General features: G+C 39.0%; 1 protein-coding gene and 1 long non-coding RNA gene across 14 annotated transcripts; both read right to left on the bottom strand.

Moving 5' to 3' along the window:
• Nucleotides 1-1,298: 1,298 nt before the first annotated feature.
• LOC309698839 (uncharacterized protein) lies at nucleotides 1,299-10,921 on the bottom strand. 11 transcript variants are annotated; one of them, XM_082521564.1, is made up of 6 exons: nucleotides 10,227-10,447; nucleotides 4,651-9,753; nucleotides 3,673-4,485; nucleotides 2,356-2,709; nucleotides 2,038-2,174; nucleotides 1,299-1,951 (listed from the first exon to the last, which is right to left on the bottom strand). In XM_082521564.1, the coding sequence occupies exons 2-3, from the start codon at nucleotides 9,658-9,660 to the stop codon at nucleotides 3,682-3,684; spliced, it is 5,814 nt and encodes a 1,937-aa protein (XP_082377690.1). In that variant the 5' UTR covers nucleotides 9,661-9,753; nucleotides 10,227-10,447; the 3' UTR covers nucleotides 1,299-1,951; nucleotides 2,038-2,174; nucleotides 2,356-2,709; nucleotides 3,673-3,681. The 11 variants fall into 11 exon arrangements, 9 of the variants coding, with proteins under 9 accessions (XP_082377690.1, XP_082377686.1, XP_082377689.1 ...); XM_082521560.1 differs by lacking the exon at nucleotides 10,227-10,447 and having other exon boundaries at nucleotides 1,299-1,640; nucleotides 1,729-1,951; nucleotides 4,651-10,214; XM_082521563.1 differs by lacking the exon at nucleotides 10,227-10,447 and having other exon boundaries at nucleotides 3,673-3,771; nucleotides 3,964-4,485; nucleotides 4,651-10,214.
• Nucleotides 10,922-11,586: 665 nt separating this feature from the next.
• On the bottom strand, nucleotides 11,587-16,896 carry LOC309698885. Of its 3 annotated transcripts, none has more exons than XR_014274201.1 (4): nucleotides 16,701-16,896; nucleotides 14,680-14,711; nucleotides 13,483-13,509; nucleotides 11,587-12,199 (listed from the first exon to the last, which is right to left on the bottom strand). It is a non-coding gene; the product is annotated as an uncharacterized lncRNA (long non-coding RNA). The 3 variants fall into 3 exon arrangements; XR_014274202.1 differs by lacking the exon at nucleotides 16,701-16,896 and adding an exon at nucleotides 15,505-16,689; XR_014274203.1 differs by lacking the exon at nucleotides 16,701-16,896 and adding an exon at nucleotides 14,847-15,496.
• Nucleotides 16,897-23,079: the final 6,183 nt, after the last annotated feature.

The following is a 23,079-nucleotide window of genomic DNA, read 5'->3' as shown; positions in this document are numbered from 1 at the left end:
TTTGCTGGAGTTTTGTGTAAATACCATTTGGCAAGGATAAACAACATGTTCCTATGCCACATTAAAATTTTCATAAGCTTAATTTTTTCAATTAGTTTACAGTTTCCTGATTTGATGATAAATATGGTACCAATCTACAAAATACTGTCAAAATGAAGTCCACATTGTGATATATTTGAGGTGTGGAGAGTCACACAGCTGAACAATCGATTTGCATATTTAAAGAAACAAGGATCAAATAAAGAACATCGTTGTGGAATAAATTACAGTGAAAAATAATCACTGCTTTGCGTTAGAGAGTGACTTATGATGAGGTATTAATTGGCTTAACTTTACCTCTAACATCTTTTCACATAGTGCTGTGACCAGGCTGAAATCCATCATAAAGTAACTGTAAACAGTAGAACCATTAGCATGAATGTTATGGTTCTACTCTGATCAAAACTCAAGTCAGCTGTGTGACCTGATATAAAATGATAAAGAGGAACACATATAAATGGATGTGACCTTTATGAACTTTTCAAAATGACTTTATATGTCTGACCCATTATCTATATATATTACAGCAGCGGTCCCCAACCCCCGGGCCTCGGACCGGTACCGGTCCGTGAGTCATTTGGTACCGGGCCGCGAGAGATGAGGCTCAGGTGTGAAATGTATCGTTTTCAGGGTTTTTATCGGTTTTCAGCGTTATTTTGTTATCGTTTTTATCGTTTACTCGGTTTTCCTGGGTCTTTTGACGTGTGTTATGAATAAATTTTCTTTTTTTCGGTACCGGTACTAGTTTTATTTTGTTATATTTATCCGCGACACCTTAAAGGCCGGTCCATGAAAATATTGTCGGGCATAAACCGGTCCATGGCGCAAAAAAGTTTGGGGACCGCTGTATTAGAGCAGATGTGGAAAACCACTGTTAGACCTACTCTATACTAATGTAGTTACTGACACCCCATACTAAGGCAGGATTCATACAAACACACATTATTTATTCTCTTAAACACTTTCTTTTTGCACATTTTTAGATTGTGTAATTTCTAAAAAGAATACATGTAATGGTTCAATAGATATAGTTATTTAAATGTCCATAATAATCACATGATCATTTTTGTACATCCTACAATCCAGGATTTAGAGCTGTGTGTCTGTATGAATTCAGCTTGCTATACTTATAGACTTAGATATATTAATCCACTATTTACCCAAACAAGTTACATTGTTTGGGTAAATAGATTGGGTTTGTTCTACAAAATAATTATTCAACAATAAAAAAAACACAAAAAAAATCTGCGCATTAATCCAGAGTTCAGTTTCATATGTCTGATATTGTTAGTTAAATCTGATGACACAAACACAGTCAATAATTCATTGCTAGCGTGACATGTGGTCCTTTTTGCCTTTGACCAATGATATGCTTGTTACTTGGACCAGTTTAGTATTTGCTGTCACAGAGGAATGTTAACCATAAATCCAAAAGACAAAACTGAAAAAAATATGTTAATTGCAAACATGTTTTTGCTTAGTAAAAGGATTGAAATTACATGGAAACTGTCACCTTAAAGCCTCATTGTAAATATCATCACAAACAGATGTTTTCCACACAGTTAACAAAGCTCCACCACATCCGATCACTGCACATAAATCTAAAAGAAAACAAAAACAAATAAAAAAAATAAAATTAACACAAGGGAAGACTTTTGACTTAATAACTACGCTTAAAATAAGTGTTACCTTTGAATATTTGTGGGAAAAATCTGATGCTACCCCAAGAATACAAAGCCACACTGGAAACGATGACAGGCTTGCAGCCCTCTGTCTTCCTGGAGTCAGGTGCCTGATCAGTAGCAGTGAGTTGACAGAAGTCGGTGTCTGTAAGAGTGGCCAAACACTGATACTCTGTCCACTTGAGTAGAGTCTAAGAAGCTGGAATGCAGGCACACTGGACGAGCTTGTTCTAAAAAATACAGAAAAAGGAACATTTTATTTGTGTTAAGGCCTAAAAACTACAAATAAGTTATGCAATGAACAATGTTGAAATACCTTATAGGTGCTGCAGGCCACATAACCAGAATCCAGAGCAATCTCACACTCACATGATGGTGAGGAAAGACATGAGCTCTGCAATGAGGTTTGAATGTCTCAGTTGGGACACTGAAGAACTCAGAAGACAGCAATACCTGCACAGAGAGACAGAGTAGAAAAAGCATAGATTTGTAATCCATAATGTGAATTAAAACTCAAAAAGTGTCAACAAGTATAATCATTTGAGTGTGGAATTATTTATGCACTAAACAGGATTTTAATTAATTAATTGAATTAAAAACACTGACATTTTTTATCAAAGATAAAGAATCATACCTCTCTCTGCTCTGAGGATCACTGAGCATCTCTGACAGGAAATACAGTTTCCTCAGTAGGAGTCATCATTCATGGTCTCAGAGGTGTGTAGTGTGGCAGCATCATGATGGTCTCCAGATCAGGCAGGAAGTCAGGTGATGGGTGTGTCATCTTCTCCATTGAAGACATACTGGTATGGCAGTTCATAAAACAGCAGTCTCTGTGTGGCATGTAGTTATCTGTGCAGTCCAGCACTGATGGATCAGGTTTGGCTCAGCAGTTCATGAAGATGGTGTTAAGATGTTGTTGTTTCAGCTGAGGATGGTGAAGTTTGAAGGTTTTCCCACAAAGGAAACAGGACTGTGTGTGCCCTGTCTGAAAAAAATACATCTACAAAACATAAAGTGCTTTTAACACCACCCCCCCCCCCTCCCCACCCACCCATCTCAGCCCCCAAGTGTCTATATAATGCTGGTATGGGGTGTCAGTTACTAAATCTAATTAGTGCGTCAGAAAGCGGGGGCTACACCTAAAGCCCCCGCTTTCTGATGTCTTTGTTTATTAGCAGCTTTTTCCAGCTGCTCAGAGAATTCTGACTTGGCCTTTATCCACCCAAACCCAAACCCACCCGGATAAAGGCCAAGTCAGAAAATTGATGCAGAAACTTTCCATGTTCTTCTAAATCAGTTTTTATACAAATTCTGTAAGCTGTGAAAATGTTTTTCTCTACATAATGTATAATTATAGACATCTCTGGTAGCCTAAAGATAGTTTAAAACTTTTAACATTTTTTACCTGTAAAACATGATAAGCAAAACCTCATTCATCCAAAAAACATTTGATTCTACAAAATTTACTATAATCAAGAAAATATAATTGTCTGTATTTATTCATGTGACCCATAATAAATACCTGCATTTATCTGTGATTTATTTATTTACTATTTCATATTTGAAAGCATCTTGGAGGGGAAGATCTCGTTTGTTGAGATACATACGTCAGAGTAAAAAAAGTATCAAAAAAGGAGATGACAATTAACATCCATGAAAAAATGTATAAGTAGATTTAGTCATTTAAAACATGAGAATAAAAAATAAATTATGTCCGTTTAATGCAGTATATTTCAGATCTGAGGTGCATGATAACAGAAAGCAGATCTCCCGGCTCTGCATGAAGTACAGCCATGATTTGGTGACATGATTAATAACATTGCAATAAGAAAGGGTCTTCTTACAGACAGAGTAGGGAAGACAATTTTTTCCAATGAAAAATATTTTTCATACTCTACAATCAGTAAACTCTGTAACAAACATGATCTGTAATTGTTTCAAAACTCACCAGACGACTTCATGATTGGCTCGAGGACAGGACACAAAACACAGGGTTGTGGTAACTGTAGTATGATCTCAGAACACCGGAATGGAGACATTGATCTGGCTGAGAAATAAAAATGAGGTCAAGCAGGGTGTTCTTGTCTGTAGTGGCAGAAGTGATCAGCTGTGAATACCCTCTCGACTGAAACTGCTCCAGAATCTGTTTTCTTCCACTCTGCAACTGGTTCTCATTAAAATCTCCACACACAATGATTGGGTGACAGTCCATTATTTCAAGGGAATCTAAAAGACTTACCAGGTTTTGCATGAATGGTGTCAAACTGTAGTCAGGGGGTCTGTACACAACAGCAATGAGTGCAGGGAATGGAGCCTGAACCTTCAACACTAAAAACTCAAGATCAGTGACATTATGCAGATACTGTTTTACCTGAACCTGAAAATGATTCCTCAAATACACAACAACTCCACCACCACTTCTGCTGGCCATGTGAGGAAAGTTTGTGTAGGACACATGTCTGTTGCGTTTGAACATGGTGTAGCCGTCCAAATGAAGACTGTCTGCAACAAAGGAGCCTTGGAGGTGAGACTCTGTGAGACACAAAACATCTGCTAAACACATTTCATGATGACTCTTGATGTCACTGATGTGAGATGGCAAACCCTCCGTATTGTGATGGATCAGTGTAAGAGTGTCAGGTCTGCTGGCTGTTTCTCTGACCTGAAGAAGAGGCATCATTTCCTCAACGCTGGCTTGTCTCATGGTTTGGAGTGCTGCAGTTACCTCGGGATTGGAGTAAATCTTTTTCTCATCCAAGTCCTGCAAATAGAGTCCACTGAGAGACGTCACCCTGCTGAGAGCAACATAAGCCATACCTGGTTCAAAAATGTTCTTCATTGAAACTACAGCTGTCTGTGTTGTAAGACCCTGAGTTTTGTGAATTGTGCAGGCGAATGCTAGCTTTACAGGAAACTGTCTGCGTACCGCTCCTTTAAACTTCAGACTCTCCTCTGCTCTCTCAATGTAAACCAGATCATCAGATGCTGCATTAGCACTGCGGTTGTGTCTCATAGGCTGCCGGTTGTCCATTCTGAGCCCCAGTTTAATTATGTGTCCATCATTTTCAGATCTCACCACCTTTACCAGTATACCAAAAGCACCGTTGACCAAACCGTTTAGTGTGTCCAAGTTTCTGGTCAGCATAACTCGAGCTCCTTCAGCAACATTCAGAGTGTCAGGTAAATCATTTCTCCCACCTGTAAATGGTTTGTCTCTTCGTTCCATTCTGCCTGTACGTTTATCCTTCTGGAAATCGTCTGCAGTGATGATTATGATGTTTGAATGAAGCTTCTTCAGGGTATCTGCGTTATGGGATTCCACATTCTTGTTGGTGGCATAAATGTGTAAGACCTCAGTTGGACATTCTTCTGGTGCAGTCACAGCCTGTGACAACAAATCTCTGTCGCACTGAGAAAGTTCATCCGTCTTTTCTTTGACTCTAATCCTGTTCAGCATCTCTGCAAAGGCCACATCATCTTTCTGACGCATAATCTCGGTTAGAGTGATCATCTGAAAATGTTCCTGCCATAGGTCAATCTGTTCTGGATCGTAAACGCAGAGAGGTTTAGACTGTCGCACTGGTGGCAGCTGGTAAAAATCTCCAACAGCTAAAACTGACATTCCACCAAAAGGTCTCTGAGTGCCTTTGATTTGTTTCAGTCTTGCATCCACATAGGCAAAAAGGGGTTTTGAAACCATTGAAATCTCATCAATAACAATAATTTCAGCATTCATCAGCTCAGATCTGACTTCATCCAGTTGGTTACCAAGTCCTTGAATGGGTGGTTTCAGACTCCTGGGTAGTTTCAGTAGAGAATGTAATGTAGAGCCATTGATAGAAAAAGCTGCTGTCCCGGTAAATGAAGTCAGTAAAACAGTTGGATTTGATATGTCAGCTTCTTCTGCATTAGCAGGCAGTCTGCTCAGGATCTTTGATGCTTCAGAGTGAATACACTTAATCAGATGTGACTTTCCAGTTCCTGCACCACCGTTGATATAGAAGAAAAATGGATCTGGGTTCAAACCACAAACTCGCTGAATACACCAGTCTCTTATAGTATAGAACACGCAGGCCTGCTTCTGGTTCAGATTCTGATACATTACACGTACCACGGCTGGATCGACTGCAGGTTGTTCTCTGATGGCTCTGATCTCTGTTACAGCATCAGACTGACGACTGTAGTCGGGGACATTCTCCTGTTCGTTCTCATCATCAGAATGTCTCTCAGGAAGATTCTCATCACATTGCAGCCTCACAACTTCAGATTCAGGAGCCAGATTACACCATTCATCGATCACAACATCCCTATTTTGTTCAAACTCTTCCAGTGCACTCTCAATATCCTCAGAGTTCTTCTCATACTTGTCTTTATTTCTCTTCACAATCCGTTTCACAGACTCACTGTGGTCTGAACATGGAAGTCGCACAAAACCTGAGTTGTAGAAGGACTGATAGGTTTGGAAACATTGTGGTTTCAGTTCCTGCTCTGATCTGTGTGGAAGGTAAAGTCTCAACAGTCGACCATAATATTGCTCAGGATCTTTTTCCTGTGAACAGTGGTAATATCTGATTATAGCTGGTTTATCATTCTTTCGCCTTTGTACAAATCCAAGCTGGTTTAGAAGAGGAAGCACATCTTTTCCTTCATTTGGACCACTCACCAACCTGCACAAGGCAGCAAAATCAGCCAGTGACATTTCCTCATATTCTGGGGTCTCAGGTCTGCATTTGTATTTATCACTCAAACTTGTCATCCAAATATTACAACTGTCATGTGTTGTGGTTTCCAGGAAGCTCATGGGCCGACTCATTTTTACCGGGTTATCATCTGTTGGTACAAATACAACACTGCGGGAACATTTTTTCATTTTTAGGCCACAGACTCGAGTCACACACTCCTGTGCGCTGATCTCTCTCTTTTTTGAGTAAGCCTGCATCACAGCTCTCATTTCATCACATTCATTGACCATGTTGTTTCCAGAGTTATCAATAACTGTCTTCAGGTATTCAGAGAGGCCAGATTCTTTCTTTGTTATATATTTACAGAGGTATTCTATACATGAATAGGCATTCAAAATGAATGAGACATCTAAATTAGAGTTCCAGGCTTCAAGCAGGTCTGGGTTGTAATTGTTGATCCAACACTCATTTGGGTCACGTTTCAGAATCAGAGCTGTTTTCTTGTTTATGTTCTGGAGGCATTGTTCATACTCATTCATTGTCAAGTTGCATCGTGACAGAATCTGCTCTATGGTGAGGGAAGCAGCTTCAGGTTCCTTCAGCAGGTTCAACAAAGGTCTGAGTTTGGCTTTTGCAGCTTCAGTGTCTGAATCCTCATCCTGTCTCACAATCATTGTTCTTGTGGATGGTGGTTTTGGAAACCCAAATCTACAACCAGAGTTCACACTCTTAAAGCATGTTTTTGTGTGGTTTTTGCTGTGCTTTTGTAGTTCAGTGACTTTTTTGTGCAGTTCAGGTTGTTTTTCTGGATCAGGGAGTTGAGCTGAGATGTATCTGTCCACAAAGTCACAGACAGTTTGGTCGTCATCCACATCTGCTTCTACCTTTTCTCGAATCCACAGCAACATGTGTATATGCGGACTACCTCTGTGCTGGAACTCAACTCTGTAAAAGTAATCAATGATCTCACCAAGGGGCTGTGCAGGAGAAAAAAGCAAATCTCTGAACAAAGCCTCAACACGCTTATCAAACATCCGCATGGTGGTTACTGGATTTGATCTTAGAATTTCACACTTTTCTGACCAGTCCAGGGCTTCAAAATCAACCTCTTCACCTTGCTGTCTCTTTATTGCTTGAATCACTTCAGGCCATCTCATCTCAGCAGCAGAGAAAGTGACAAAGAACTGAGGTGTTCCTATTTGACGAATCATACTGAATAAATCTTTGGTAGTTTTCTGCCAGTAAGCTGGAGTTCCTCTGAGTGGCTGCATAAATCTGATTGCATCTTTATTTCTTACCAGCTTCTCTACTTCTGTCTTACTTTGTAACATTCCTGATGTGATTTTGCGTCCATCTTTGGTCATAGTTTTACCTTTCCTTAGCTGTATTGTCATGCTGGAATTAGCCAAATGTATTTCAGTGACAAACTGTGAGAAAAACAGGTAATTTGTGTCTTTAGCAAATCTTGCATCAATGTTGAAAAGCCTTGACTTGAAGTAAGCACTTGGTGTGAGTTTAAGAAGTCTCTTTTCATCCAGTGTATTCTGACCAGTAGGAAACTGCACAGGAAATGCCATGGCTTCCAAATGAGGAGTTCTGAAGAAGCTGACAGGATTGTTTCTTTCTGCAGGAGCCACACAATATGTGTTATCACTGAAACAGAGAATCTCTTCTGAAATGTCAACAGGCTGCAGACAACTTTCTAGAGCAAAACCTCCATTGTTCAAATCACTTTCTGGTTCATCTGGATTTTGTTCCTCTGGTTGTTCATCACAGGATTGCATATTAATAGCTTGTTCACTTTCAGACTCACTTTCGCACAAAAGGGCATCTTTTTCATAGTTGTCAATTTCCATTAAATCTGCTTCATCATAATCATCACTTGCCATGCTGGCTTCATCACTGCTGTCATCATCAGGTAATGTTGGATCACAAAGCAATGCATCATCTCTGATAACAATATCTGTGTACTGTGGGTGAATCTGTTTCAGTTTACGCAGGGCTTCGATCAGTTTAGACCAGGTGACAGTCTGGAACAGCTGATGGCCTTTGTAGCACAGTCGTCTTTTCAATTTCACCCTCATGATCTGTGATTGGCTTCTGAGCCGAGGTAGATAGTCAACTGTTTGTTGGACTTCAGATGGTACACACACCACATTACCACGTATGAGTCTTTGTCTGCCCTTTGGAAGAGGAATAATCTTTGCAAATGGTATGCATTTGGCAATCAGATGTCTCTCCAGAATGTTGAGATCACACAGTTCAGCTGGAATATCCTGCAGTTCTAAACCGTTGACAGCAGCAAGTCTTGGCATGCGTCCACTTTTGAGGGAACTGTGACACGTGTGACAGATATACTCCTTTTTTCTCTCAACAGGAAAGCTGCAGTGATCATGACATGCTTCATCACACACATGAACAAATTTACCAGTTAGACACTGCTGAGCTACAATTTGGTGTTTTGAGTAATTTTCTCTTTTGCAGATTTTCACCTGATTAGGAAAAGAAGCTTTTAGACAAACAGTACAAACATAAGATGGTGCTGACTTAATGTTGGATCTGAAACGAGATATGGCCTCATTCATTAAACTGTTATCTGGATGACACTGTAAACTTTCAGCTGGTCGATGCATCTGACGATATTTTCTTTTTATTTTCATTGCACATCTGATATTATGCATCTGTCTGAAAGAAATACTGTTCCAATATTTTACTCTCATTCGTTCTCTCATATTGTCCTTGTGTTGCTGCTGAAATTGTCTCTCTTCTCCATAACGTTTAGTGATGTAACATTTTTTTTTCTGTCTAAATTCTACACTTTCTTTATATAGGTTAGAAACATATGACCTCATGTAAGCTTTATGTTTCTCTCTGAATTCGGCACAAGTTCTGTATGTTCTTGTTATTCGTTCCTTCTGCTTTTCTCGGAACACGGGAGATTCTCTGTATGTTCTTGTTATTCGTTCCTTCTGCTTTTCTCTGAATAAAGAATCTTCTTTATACATCCTTATGACACGTTCTCTTTTTCTCTCTCTAATTTTAGCACTTTCTCTATAGATCCTTCTCATTTGCGCCTTCTGTTTTTCCTTAAAATCATCTCTTTCCTTATAGATCTTTCTCAAATGTTCCCTCTGTTTCTCTCTATATATAGGATTTAGCTTATATAGATTACTTTTGTACACAGTCTTCTTTTGTCTGTGATCAGGATCCTTTCTTTTTGGTAGTTTTTGTTGGGCCAATGATCTTCTCCTCATTTTTTTCCTTCCCTGTTTACTATATTTCAGCAGTTTATGTGAAAGTTCCTGTGTTGTCTTTGTTGAACAGCGGTTGGCAGCGGTTGGATCCTTCTGAGGAACAGAATCTGATGTTACCTGAGGTTCTCTCACAGAAGATGCAGAGGTTTCTATTTCTAAATAATCAGAATTGTTCAGCTCAGCAGCTGGCTCATTTGAATAATCCACTCTGGATGACATCACTTCAGTAGCTAAAGTGTCGGCCACAGTTTTCTGTGTCTGCTCAGTGGACTTTGGGGTTTCAAATTCAGGTTCATTTAAAGCTGGTGCTGAAACAGTTGTAGCTGTTTGTCTGTTTTCATCAGCATTTCTTTGGTCAGCAGCGTTTTCACTGTGGAACTCAACAGGCTGTAGCTCATAAGCACAGGTTGGTGCGATGCAAAACATTCGGTACAAACGTTTGATCCTGTCAATCATGTCGTTAAGACGTGTGAATTTTAACATAACTGCAGTTCCACCACTTACACTTAGCGACAATGGCATTCCTGTAGACCTACGTGGGTGAGGGTCAAAGTATGCGTATTCACCTGAAGTCAGCCTGGAAACTGCGATGGCTGTTCCTCCCATGACTAGCAAAGCGTAGCGAAACTCTGAAGCCAAACGCTGTAGTCCCTGTTCAAGGCTCGGAAGATGATCTGTACCGTCAAATGTGCCATAATGAGCAAACTGAGACATGTCGACTTGATACTCGTGTCTGCGGCTGATGATCACAGTGGGAAGTTCATCACAGGCTAGAAACACGCTGTTCACAAACCTCTTTCTGGCATCTGAATACACGGCATGGCCTTTGTCCAACACACGGTTGAGATCTGCTCTGGTAATGAATTCATCCTCGTGTAAGAATGACAGGAAAACCAAACTGTTCGCCATGCATTGCTGATTCCGGTACTTTCCATACTTAGCATTGGCCTGGCTTCGAGACGCACAGATGCTACTCACTCGTGGACGACTTTCACTGTTTGTAACCTGTACATGAGACGGTCCTGGAGCTTCTCCATCATGCTGCGTTTGCACAGTTAGCTGGGGTTCAGTCTGGATTACCTGTTGTACTTTAGCATTTGGCACAGATGATGAGCAAACACCTCTCTTTACCACATCTGCATAAGACACTGCGGCCGTCTGAACGCTGAGCTGCACTTCTGGACTGGGAATACTTGTAACAGACACCTTTACCTGCTCACCGGTCTGAGAAAGATTTACCTGTTCCTTCTGCTTTTGCCATCTAAGCTTCTGGGACTGTGACCTTTGACCTTTCCTTGGCATTTTGTGCAAGTACAAACTGGACCTTATATGTATTTATACACAAATGTATACAAAACTCAACCTGTAAACACTGAAAAACTCAAGTTTCTATTAAATGGATCAACTATACAAATGGTAAAGTGTTCTTATGACCGTTTAATTGATGTAAAAGGCTGGCTTAAATACAAACTCAATATAAAAGTTATTGAAAGATCCTTAAAAACGTTTTATTGTAGCTTTTTCAACAACTGTATATTATTACTTCTTTTTTTTAACCAGACTGGTTAATGGATAGGTCTATACTTCTGTGAAATAATATGCAGAATAAATCTCAACAATCAACAGGCTATAATAAAACTCTTAGCTTTGAAGTAGACTTTGTGTAAATCTTTGAGATATCTAAAATCTAAAGCAAATATAAGGAGCTGTGGTGGTGTGGTGATCAGATGACAGGCGATGAGGATTCTTCAGCTGGATGTTCTGCAGCAGTCAGGAAAAAGGAAGTCTGGGTCCTCAGGGCAGCTTCTCAATGACAATTGTAACTCAATACTTACACTGAGTAATAGAAATGGGTTTGTCCTTAAATAATATTAGTATAAACTTACTGTAGTCAAATGTTATAGTCAATGAAACAGACTTGAAAAATGTATTTGAATCTAATTTAATATTTATGTAAATAGAGCAGTCTGAATGTATATATTACAAAATAACCAGATTGTCTTATTACAAATAAACCTTTAAGAGGTGTATATTTTATATAATTTATCAAAGCAATTGCACCTGTAAGCCAAACAGCCAATCAATGTTTATTCCAAAGTGTAATGCAAAATTAAAATGACAAATTTAGGGCTGTGTAAATAGTTTCTACAGTGACTTCTACTGTACTGTATATTCAACTTCTTACTTGTAATTTCCAGTAAAATGAGTGGATATGAGAGAGTTTAACGACAGGAAAGAAGGAGCAGTGAGAGCAGAGATCTCTCAGATTTCTGAAAACAGATCGTCGAAGTTGCGGTAACTTCAATTTCCAAAAACTTGGTTTGTTGTCAACCTTGGTTTGTTGTCAAACTTGGTTTCTTGTCAAACTAGGGCTTATGCTTGTCAAAATTAGATAGAGTACATGGCGGAGAAATGATAGAAGATAGAATCCCTTGTCAAAAAAGATGGAGCAGGGAGAGGGAGAGTGATAGGACAGACTGAATTTGCTTGTTAATGGCTTGTTAATGATAGAGGGAGAGGGTTTTCTGCAGCAGGTCACCTGTAAGACAGAAAGAAAGTGGAATTAGACACACTTCCAATAAACCTGGCTTTACCGTATTTTTCAGACTATAATGCACATTTAAAAGCCTTTAATTTTCTCAAAAATAGACAGTGCACCTTCTGTATGGTTGTGCTTACTGATTTCAAACCAATTCTATGTGGTACACGGCACTCTGTCAAATGTTTTAGTATGACTTTGGTAAGCTACAAAGCAGCACCACTTGATGTATTGTCGGAGCATGGCTTTTTTTTTTTTTTCCTTTTTTTTCTAAGGAGCATGGCTAACATAGTCAGCACCCTCGTAGAGTAATTCGTACTGTGCTTCAACATAATATGGTGTGTGTGTATAAGGGCCTGGCACCTGTTGAGAGCCATGCTTATGAAGCAGATTTCAAACTGATCAATCCACATTCATCAGTCCATAAATCCTGAAAAGTGAGTGTATTGTTCTGTATTTTATGTCTTACAACTGAACAATTTTGAGAGTTATTGTAAATGAGTTGAATAAAGTTTGACTTATCTGTTTTGTTTGGCTTAATGTGCCTTAGAATTTAGTGCGCCTTACAGTCCGAAAAATACAGAACACATATATCATTACACACTGAAGAGTCGTACAGTACATTATTAGATTCAACTGAATGAAAATGTTTATCATATGGTGGTGGAAAATTTCTAAGGACATTTTTGCATTCTATTAACACAATAAAAACAAACACAGTCTGTAAACCAAGATGTGGTGCTACAGTAACTTACTATAAACATTATATGGTCAAGCTAAACCCACACAATGAAGTCAGAGCAGACAGTTTCAGACCACCTGCTTTAAACACTTCACAGCACTCAACTCACATGATCCTAAATGCCCAAAGGTCTCAAATTCCCGTTTCTGTGTGTACTTACCTGGTTCAACAGTATATCATAATGTCTGGGGAGCCGTTAACATAAAAGTAAAAAATAATTTACTCAGTATGACTTCTGGCAAAATGAAAAATTTGGAGACAGATGACTCCTAAACAGCAGTTTCTACATTTTTCAGTCAAATATGGGGCATGTTTAATACACACTCCACTAAATCTACAATAAACTTAGCATGGCCGATATTAGGGCCTAATTAAAAATGTACTATGATGATAAGAGAGATCTGTAAGTCTGGAAATGTTTACATAGACTTTTCTACGATCTGATTATTCCCAAGAGCTGTGCTGACTCACTCCACTAAACTGAATGTCCTATAATGAGAAACATTTCCCAGCACTGTACCTCAGACAAACCTTTACTTACCAGACTGGAGACGATCAGATCAGCAGTCTAGAGAAAGGAAACAATTCATCAGATCACTGTTTGATGATTCAGACTCTTGAGCCTCTTCACACACAATCCAATTTACTGTGACATAAATTAACTAGTAAAATTCTTAATTTATTTAAGGCTTTATGAGCTTACTGTAGTCTAAAGAGGAGATAAATGAACTGCAGCGTCTCACATGGCTGTAGCAAGTGTAATAAAAGCATTCATTACTACAGAAATATAAAGAATAGCCACCAATATTTGTTGGCACAAGTGCAGGATATACCAAATATTTCCTACACAGAAGCTTTGTGGCTCCAACATTTTCTACAACAGGTCAGTACTACTAAAGTGTGAAAGCCAAAACTTTTAAAAATGTTAGATACAAAATAATTATATAAATCAGAAGCAACAGAAAACCTCGTCATGTCTGATATGAATATGTAAATCTTAAAATAGTTTTAAATATTGACATGTTACAATAGCAGAGGTGCACCATGTTTTATAATTAAAATTAAATGTCTTAAATTTTTACACTAAAAAGTCCTCTCATTATACCTGTTGCTAGGAATATTTATGTATTTTGCAGTGTACCTTTTTGGCAACTTTTCTATTAAATTTTAAAACACATTATATTCACCAAATAAGTGATAAACTAATTAGACACACTGGCTGTAATGTACCTAACAATGTCCACTCACACCTCTGGTTCTCTTAGTTTTTCATTATTGCTTAACTGTACAAAATACTTCTACAGTGTTCTGACTTTAATGTAACACATCAGCAGAATTTGAGAGACAATATGAATCAATACCTGTGCAGCTCTTAAGTGTTTGAGCAACCACTTATACTGACTCCCCTAAAACACTTTCATTGTTTTGTCTGCTACTTAAATCCACAAACATAAGGAGAAAATGAACAACTGACATTTAGCTATGTTTGGATTCAATAAGCCATAAGAAATTTAAATCATACATAAATGGGCTATTAAACTTCAGGGACATTTTCAGGGACAGTCAGAGGTCCTGTGTGAGGGCTTTGCTGCTACAGGTAATAAATCCTGACTTTGTGTTTTTGCCCATCAGTAAATGGAAACATATCACAAAAAGTCAAACTACTGTATGTAAGTTGCCAAATGTGCTACGCAATGCCAGGTTCATACTGCCTCAGTTACAATCACTGTTTACTTACCAGCAAAGGCAAAACCAAAGATCTCTTTCACTCTGTGTAACAAAAGACAAAGCACAAAAATACAGAATGAGACAACTCAAATCAGCATCACAGTCAATACTGCATCACTCTGTGTAGTACAAAAGATTCAGTACATTCTTTGTTTACCACAGCAACAAACAACTCACCTTTTTCTACACCTTATTAAAGATTACTGTCTTCATTAAGGTAAAATATGGTTTCATCCATTTGTAATAAGCCACACATGTCTCTTAGTTATGTGATAGCTCTATTAGTTTGGTGCTATTAGATAACACAGTAGATTTAATAAGCAATGATTTGCTACACCTAGCTCTGCACACTTTATCAAATTCTGACATCACAATTTCAAAGCATGAACAATCATAAATGAAAGCTTGGATGATATTTTTGTAGGCTTCAACATTTGAGTTCGTCTGCATTCAAATTCTGCTTCCTAAAAATATTATCACCTGCACACAGTATCATTTAATATGCTGTTGTTTTAAATATCTACATATCATATTTATAATATTAATGGTGCACTGCTGCATTTTATTTATTTGAAGGTGGACTTTTTTATATTTCGTTAGTTTTTCACAAAGTGAGAAGTTAAACAGAGCTGCAGGTGTAGGTTTCATTTTAAAAAAAAAAAACAACCTGCACAAACAAGTGTTTGTTAAACAGTTCTTAAAATTTAACTAAAAAACTAAAATTAACTAATTAAAAAAAACTTCTTGTTAAGAGATGTTATTATTCTTATATTATGTGTTTCATCCTCACTCTCTCTCTCCCTTCTGTTAATTAACCCACAGCACAAAAACACACCGGTACAGGCACGTGACTCTTCTTCTCCCGGCTTTCAGTCAGAAGCTGTGTCCCAAAATGTCGGCTGCATCCTCCGGAGGCCGCATTTGAAGGCCGATTATGTCACAGCCAGTCGACGAAGGCTGTCTCAAATGCGGCCGACAAATGAGTCCTTCATTTCCCCGAATAAACTTTTAACATATTTTTAGGCGAGAAAGTAGCGGTGTAAATATCTGCTTGGTTTATCAAGACATCGCATATTTGCAAAAGTGTGCCGACGTTTTCAGAGACGTCTGTCACCCACCGGCTCGATGGCAAGCCGGGAGGGGGGTTCAGACCCCCGCTCTTTCGCTACTCAGGTTAAACATGATATACAAGTCACTCTGATAACTTAAAAATGTAATTGTTTGCCTTTTTCTGTGTTTTATTTGTTCTGGAGTAAATCGGTTTGGCTGAGATCAAAGTTATTAGATTATTAGATTAAATAAAGCTTTATTAATCAATCCGGTGGGTTCCTCCGGGATTTTCACACAGCTCAATAAACGTTAAACGGTCGAGAATTTACGCCAGTGTCCTGTTATATTTTAAATAGCAAGGAGCAGACGGCCGAGTTTATTAAACTCCAGCGAGACAGCGGTGACGCAAATCTGAAGGCTAGACCGTCCAGTTTCACAGCCTTCTCGGTCCACGTAGACCGCGAAGGCCGGGTCCTCCGAAAGATGCAGCCGACGTTTTGGGAAACAGCTAATGGCGGTAAAATGGCTCCTTTGAAGTTGCCGACCCTGCTGCTTCAGCAGCTAATCAGTGGTTCTAAAATGACGGCTCATTACCTTACAACCGAAAGAATGAGGCCGTTTTTAACTGAATGATTTGTGAAGAGAATTAACTTCAGCTTCCCTAACAGACTCAGAAACACTAACACACCGAATGAACCAAATACAACACAATAACTGTAATAAACAATCAAATGAACCATATTAATTTCACACTGGGCCTATAGCAGCTAGGCTAGGCGTTAGCACTTAGTGCTAGCATACCAAACACTCCTTTTAAATAGTAAAATTACAACGTTTCACTAAAAAAGCAGCCATTGTGTTACTTTAACATGACTTATACTTCGACTGGCTTCATAAGTCACTAACAACAACTGGGTAAATCCCTCATACAGCTTATAGACATTTCATTTCAGAAAAGAGAGACAGAGAAGCAGCGCTTACCGGTGGGGATCGAGCTGAGAGTGGACGGAGATTCAGGAGTCAGGCAGAGACGTTAAAAAAAGAGGCATTCACGGGTAGTGGGAAACTCCGCAATTACACAAAATTGGCATGGAAAACGTGAAAAATATATGTAAATTTAAATATTATTATACTAGATTTTTTTGCAACAAAAAGCAACTAGCAGAAATTTAATTCTATAAGTTTAATAAATGTTTCAAACAGGATTCTTTGAATTTGAAATAATGGTTAAAAGACATAAATAAACATAAGGTCATTATGTTAAAATGTACTTTATTATGATAGATTTATTTAACTGACTGCAGTAATAAGAACAGTCTTCTGCTGAACACCAACACCAAGGAGCTGGTGTTGGTGATCGCCTAAGCATCCTCACAGTAGGAGCTGCAGAGGTTCATCTCACTCCACTGCAGGACTCAAGAGGTTCAGGAGGTCCCTTAACCCCACTGCTATGAGACTTTTTAACAGCGACTCCTGATATGTTCATTGCACATTTGTTTCTTTTATTCTACTACATATTGGTTGTAATCATGAATTCTGAATTGCTTTAAAGCTGAAGCTGTCTGCTAAAACTAGCTGAAAAAGCTGAAAAGTTGCAGAAATTGTAAAAACTTTGCAGAAGCAAAGGAACTTTGCTAAAATGGAATAACTTAGCAGAACTGCAATATCTTAGAGGAAACATAATACTTGGCAGAAATACAATAGCATAGCAGAACTTAACAGAAATATTGTAACTTACCAGAAACATGATAACTTCTCAAAAATACAAGAATTTAGGAGAAATAGTATAAGATAACAGAAAGAATATATTTAGCCAAAAATACTTAAACATTACAGAAACATTATGATTTAGAAAAATAGTACAACATAGCAGGAATACTGTGATTTACCAGAAATACAATTATGGAGGACTAATACTTTAAAATGGGAGACATATTGATACACACACACATACACAGAGCCTAAAGGGAAGAGTATTTGTGCTATGGAGTCTTAACAAGAATGTGAGGTCCATATTAGAAAAGCTGGTAAAATCATAAAAGTTTGCAGAATTGTAATAAATGATGAATATGAATTACTGGTCTGTGACAGTGTATTAATTTGTAGGAAAAAAACATGTCAACCAAGGTGGAATCGAACCCACGATCTTTGGCTTGCAGACCCGTGTCATTGCCAACTGCGCCACTGGGAAAGAGAGCAGCCGCATTGAAAAACAGGGTGATGAGCAGTCAGAATTAGATCGCGGTGAGAGGCGAAAAACGCCGTTTTTTGGAGTTACAAAACGTTGTGTAACTCAAAAACTAGGTGGACTAGAAGCATAATTCTTGTACTGGGTGAATCAGCGGACTTTGGTGTACTTTGACTGCGATTTTCATTGCTCTATGTACATCCGTCGCTGAGATATGACGAGAGAGGAAACGGAAAACCTCAGATATGATTGGCTGGCTGGGAGGCCGTGCAGGCCCTGATATGTGATATGTGTCTGAGTCCTCACAGAGGATTGGCTGCCTGGCAGAAATATATAGAAATAGTATGATTAAGCATAAATACTACATTTAGCAGAAATACTATAGTAAGCACAAATCCTATAAAAAGCAGAAATACTATAATTTAGCAGAAATACTATATTAAGCACAAATCCTATAAAAAGCAGAAATACTATATTAGGCACAAATCCTATAAAAAGCAGAAATACTATATTAGGCACAAATAGTATAAAAAGCAGAAACACTATATTTAGCAGAAATACTATATTAGGCACAAATCCTATAAAAAGCAGAAATACTATATTAAGCACAAATCCTATAAAAAGCAGAAATACTATATTAAGCACAAATCTTATAAAATAGCAGAAATAGTATGACTTAGCACAATAGTAATAAGTTAAACAGAAAAATTGGAAAAGCAAAATGGACAGCTGAAAAAATGCTGAACATGCTGAGGGTCCCTCAAATATACTTGTTAAATGAAAAAAAAAATCAGCAAAAAAATATATAACAGCCACACAATCACAAATATGTACACATAAGGAAACACACATGCACAGAGACATACACACACAAGATCCAATTCAGTCAACCAGTCTAAATATATTGAATTTGAATCTTACAATGAGATCATCCCATTAAAAGGCTTTCTCTCTCTCTCACTCTCTCTCTCTCTCTGTCACACACACACACACACACACACACACACAGACAAACAGGGAGAGAGAAGTAAGTTTCTAGGTCAGCCTGGGAGCTGCTGAATTTGAATCCACCAATCAGAGAGGCTGTGTACTTTTTCCCGCCAAAACTGGTGCCTGCAGCACACAGAGAGACACAGGATTTTTACAGTCTATTTCTCATAGTGAGGACTCCCCTCAAACAAATGACTATAATTTCCTAACCGTAGGGGCTAGAGCGGTCATTCTTACACCGTTTTGTTCAGAAGAGATGGGGGAATCTTCCAGTGTTGACAATTTATCATTAAAATATGAATTATTAAAGATATTTGACTTCTAATGCACCATAACTGAGTAGAGCGAAGCAAAAACTGCCTTGACTTGCCCTCAAACAACGCTTTCTAACTCTAAATCTATTTGGAGTATCGATATCATTCTTTCACCGTAAGAGACAGCAGGCGTTGGTGAACAGTCATGGAAATTTTCAGGTCTCTGTGGAAATCCAACAAAAAGTTATGACGAGAGAAAAAAGTGGTTCATTTCCACAGTTTGAAATCTGAAGAAATCTGAGCGAAGGACGAATTTCCTACCCTCAAACAAGTCCAACTCATTTCAGAACGGTAATAGGTGAGAAAGAAATTCTTGAATTGTGAGCGTCAGGAGTGTCTGAAGATATACCGGGACAAGCCTCATGTCTTAAAGTCGCTTCGTTAAGGAGATATGACGATTCGAATATGCCTCTCATTACAGAAATGCAGCGGTGATTTTGAACAAGCTCTCCATTGACTTTATATGGAGAGTTTTGAGACCTTGTGTTGGTCTGAGGAGATTTGCCAAAATTCTATAAATCCCACAACAATGATAGTGACATGTTCTGAAAGCCAGCAAAAATACCTACGTTTTGATGTATAATTTGTGGAAGTTGAGTGAAAATTGAGCAAGTAGCAAGAAGTTGTTCGGACATGAAGAGAAGACTGCAAAAGCTTCAGTGTCACACTGGAAGCCAAGAGCATAGCAACCATAACAACGCATGTATTTTGTGAAAAATCACAATTTTGCAACTCAAAACTTTAAGAGGCATAAAAGTAAAACGGTAAAAGATTTGAAAAAGCTGAATCATACATGAATAGCCCAATAATTTGTGAACATTTTAAAGTTTGAATGGTTTTTCTAGGCGAAAGTATGAGGAAGTAGTTAAGTTTCAAAAACAAGCAAATTTTAGCAGAATTGCAGAAGTTTGCAGAAGTTTCCCATTCATTTCAATGGGACAAATTAAAGGAAAAAAGCTTAATATTTTAAAAAGTATAATAGCAGAAAATACCAAAAGTCATAGCACACATTAGCAGAAATAGCAGAATAGTTTAAAATTTGAACGGTGAAAATAGCACAAAAATTGTGGAAGTAGTTAGCGGACGAAAAACGAGCAACTTGAAGAATAATAATAAAGAATAAAGAGAAACAGGAACTCAATAGTGTGGATGCTTAAAGCATCCACACAATAAAGATTAGAATAACAATACTGTGAATGCTTTTCAAGCATTCACACTAATAAAGATTAGAAGAACAATACTGTGAATGCTTTTCAAGCATTCACACTAATAAAGATTAGAAGAACAATACTGTGAATGCTTTTCAAGCATTCACACTAATTATGAATTTATTTTATTTTCAGTTGCTACAAACGGGACAAACATGACTGGGGGATAGGACGGGGAGAAAGAATGAAAGAAAGAGAGGGAGAGAAAGAAAACCAAAGGGGAGAAGAGACGGCGAGAAGGGGGGGAAGAAAAAACAAACAAAACACCTGGATCACCTGTATGGAGATAAAAAACCAGAAGAGAAAACAAACAACAAAGAGCAACATAATAAAAACAGCACCATCACAATAAACTAGCTAACAATAGATAACAGTAGATACTTTAATTTCACCTGTTGAGGATGAAAAAAGAAAACAAGCAGAAGAGAACAAGAGTAATAGAATAAACAACATCACAATGATATATGGGAATATGACAGTAAATACTAAACATTAAACATTATTGTGCAGCACATAAGATCAACAGAACACAGTGTGCTTTGAGGTAGGAGCCAAAAAGGGTGTAGTTTGTGGGTGTGATCACCCGTGTGTGCACCTGTGAGCATGGACGCGCTTGTATTTAAAAGGTTCCTTCATGTAATGATCTGCTAGAGGGTGTGGGGGGGCCACAGCCCCGTCCTCCAGGGCATGAAGCAGGTATGGAGGAGATCAAAACTCCAGACATCCAGAGGCCCCCAGAACACAAGAGACCAAGGAAGACCAACAGAGGGGCAGCCGCGCCACTGTCCCAGAAAGAGCTGAGGAGAGTCCCAGATGAGGGCTCACTCAGCAGCCGCGGAGCAGAAGCCAGGGGGGGTTGCAGTGACGCGCCCGTGAGCTCCGCCGGCAGCCAGCCGTGCCTGAGTGACCGAGCCCCAGGCCGAGAGGCCGGGGGCACCCCACCTCCGAAGTGGCCCGAGCGAGCCCCAGGCTCCAGGCCCCGATAAGCGGCCGCCAAGGAGTGAGCCGGTGTGTAACTGGACGCCCATCCCCGGACACAAAGAACCACCAATGCACCGATGTCTGAGGGAGTCCGCCACTGGCAGGGGAAGTGGTGGTGGGTGGAGATAGGCCTCCATACCTTGGAGGGCCTGAGATGTCCCCAGAGAGGTGGCGTCTGATACCCAACCTGACATATAGACACAGACATACAGGCACACACAGACACAAACATCCATTCCCACCCTCATGCTCTCATATGCACTTACTCCACACTCAACCAACGTGGAGACAGACATAAAGAGACGCTGTACACACGATCACACTCCCCAAGCGTACTCTAAGCATAAACATGTTAAGGTACCAGAGTCTGTTGCTGGTGTGCTTCCAGATCAGTTACCAGCTCTTGTCTTATGGCTCCTTTCTACATGTACTGACAGGCATGGCTGTTGGAGGTGATTTAAACTGGAAGTCTTTTACCCACGTTTGATAGTGGACAAAGATTTATTAAAGTTATTCTAAAACCTCTGATTCTTTTTCCCTTTGTGCCCTCTCCTGTGTGGACTATCAGCCCACTCAGGTACTATGAAACAGTAACTGTGCCATGCTGCTGCTGGTAACACTGCCTAAGAGAAAATGCAAAGACTGTCTTTAAATCTCACTATATTTAGCAGCTAACTGTAACACGTACAAGCCAAAAGGCTGATTCTGTTCATCTGGCTGCAGCGTTTGCAGTGAGAGAAACGTTTCATCATCATTCAAGTCGGTCAGAAAACGCTAATCCAGATGAACAGAATCAGCTTTTTAGGATTTCCTTACCTGGATGGTTGAGCATGCATCCAGACAACATGTAGCATGTTTTGCAGCGATAAAATCATTACATTTAGTGTGAAACTGATGAGCAAGCCTGAAAAGAAAACAGCATTTTTCGAATCGACCGCCTCACTCTCTAAATGAGATTCTTGGTGTAAAGGTTTTTTAAGAATGAAAATGTCTCCTGCACTTCAACAATAATTAAAAATCATTCAATTCTGCCCAACTCCCGTGTACTTCCTGCAACTAACTGATAATGTTCACAGAATGAAAGTTAAACCTTTAATGAACATTTACAAACTGTGGTGTCTGTTATGAACCCGCCCCTCCTTTTACCCCATCGGCCTTTAACAGCTGAGGGGTAAGAGCAGCTGATCCTGAAGGTTCAGAGGGGAGGAACTCAGATTGTCGATGAAACGACCCACACTGGATTGATTCATGTCCTCCATCTTTATTCTTTTGATGTCTCTGTTTCAGAGGCATTGAGATGGAGAAGCTTACTGACAGCCACTGATTCAGCTTCATTTGAAAACAAAAAGAGGAAAAGTGGTTGAAATCTTCACAGAAAGCTCCAAAATTATGTTTCTGTGACTTGACTTCAGTGGTTTTTGTTCTTGACTTTGTGTTTAGTGTGAAAGACTGTTGCCTACTGAATGTCCTGATGCATGCTCGGTCATCCAGGTAAGGAAATCCTAAAGTTGATTCTGTTCATCTGGACGTTTTCAGTGGGAGAAACGTTTCATCATCATCAGGTGACGTCTTCAGTCTCAGCTGACTGCAGGTTTCCAACCTTTAAACAGGACATTTGCACAATGACTGAAACCAGCCCACTGAAGGAACAATGGGCTGGGAGGTCAGTTCCTTAATCT

This window comes from Aulonocara stuartgranti (assembly GCF_965226115.1).
Source record: "Aulonocara stuartgranti genome assembly, chromosome: 22".
NCBI classification, from domain to species: domain Eukaryota; kingdom Metazoa; phylum Chordata; class Actinopteri; order Cichliformes; family Cichlidae; genus Aulonocara; species Aulonocara stuartgranti.
The sequence above is the reverse complement of the archived record's forward strand: the minus strand, read 5'-3'. Positions and strand labels throughout refer to the sequence as shown.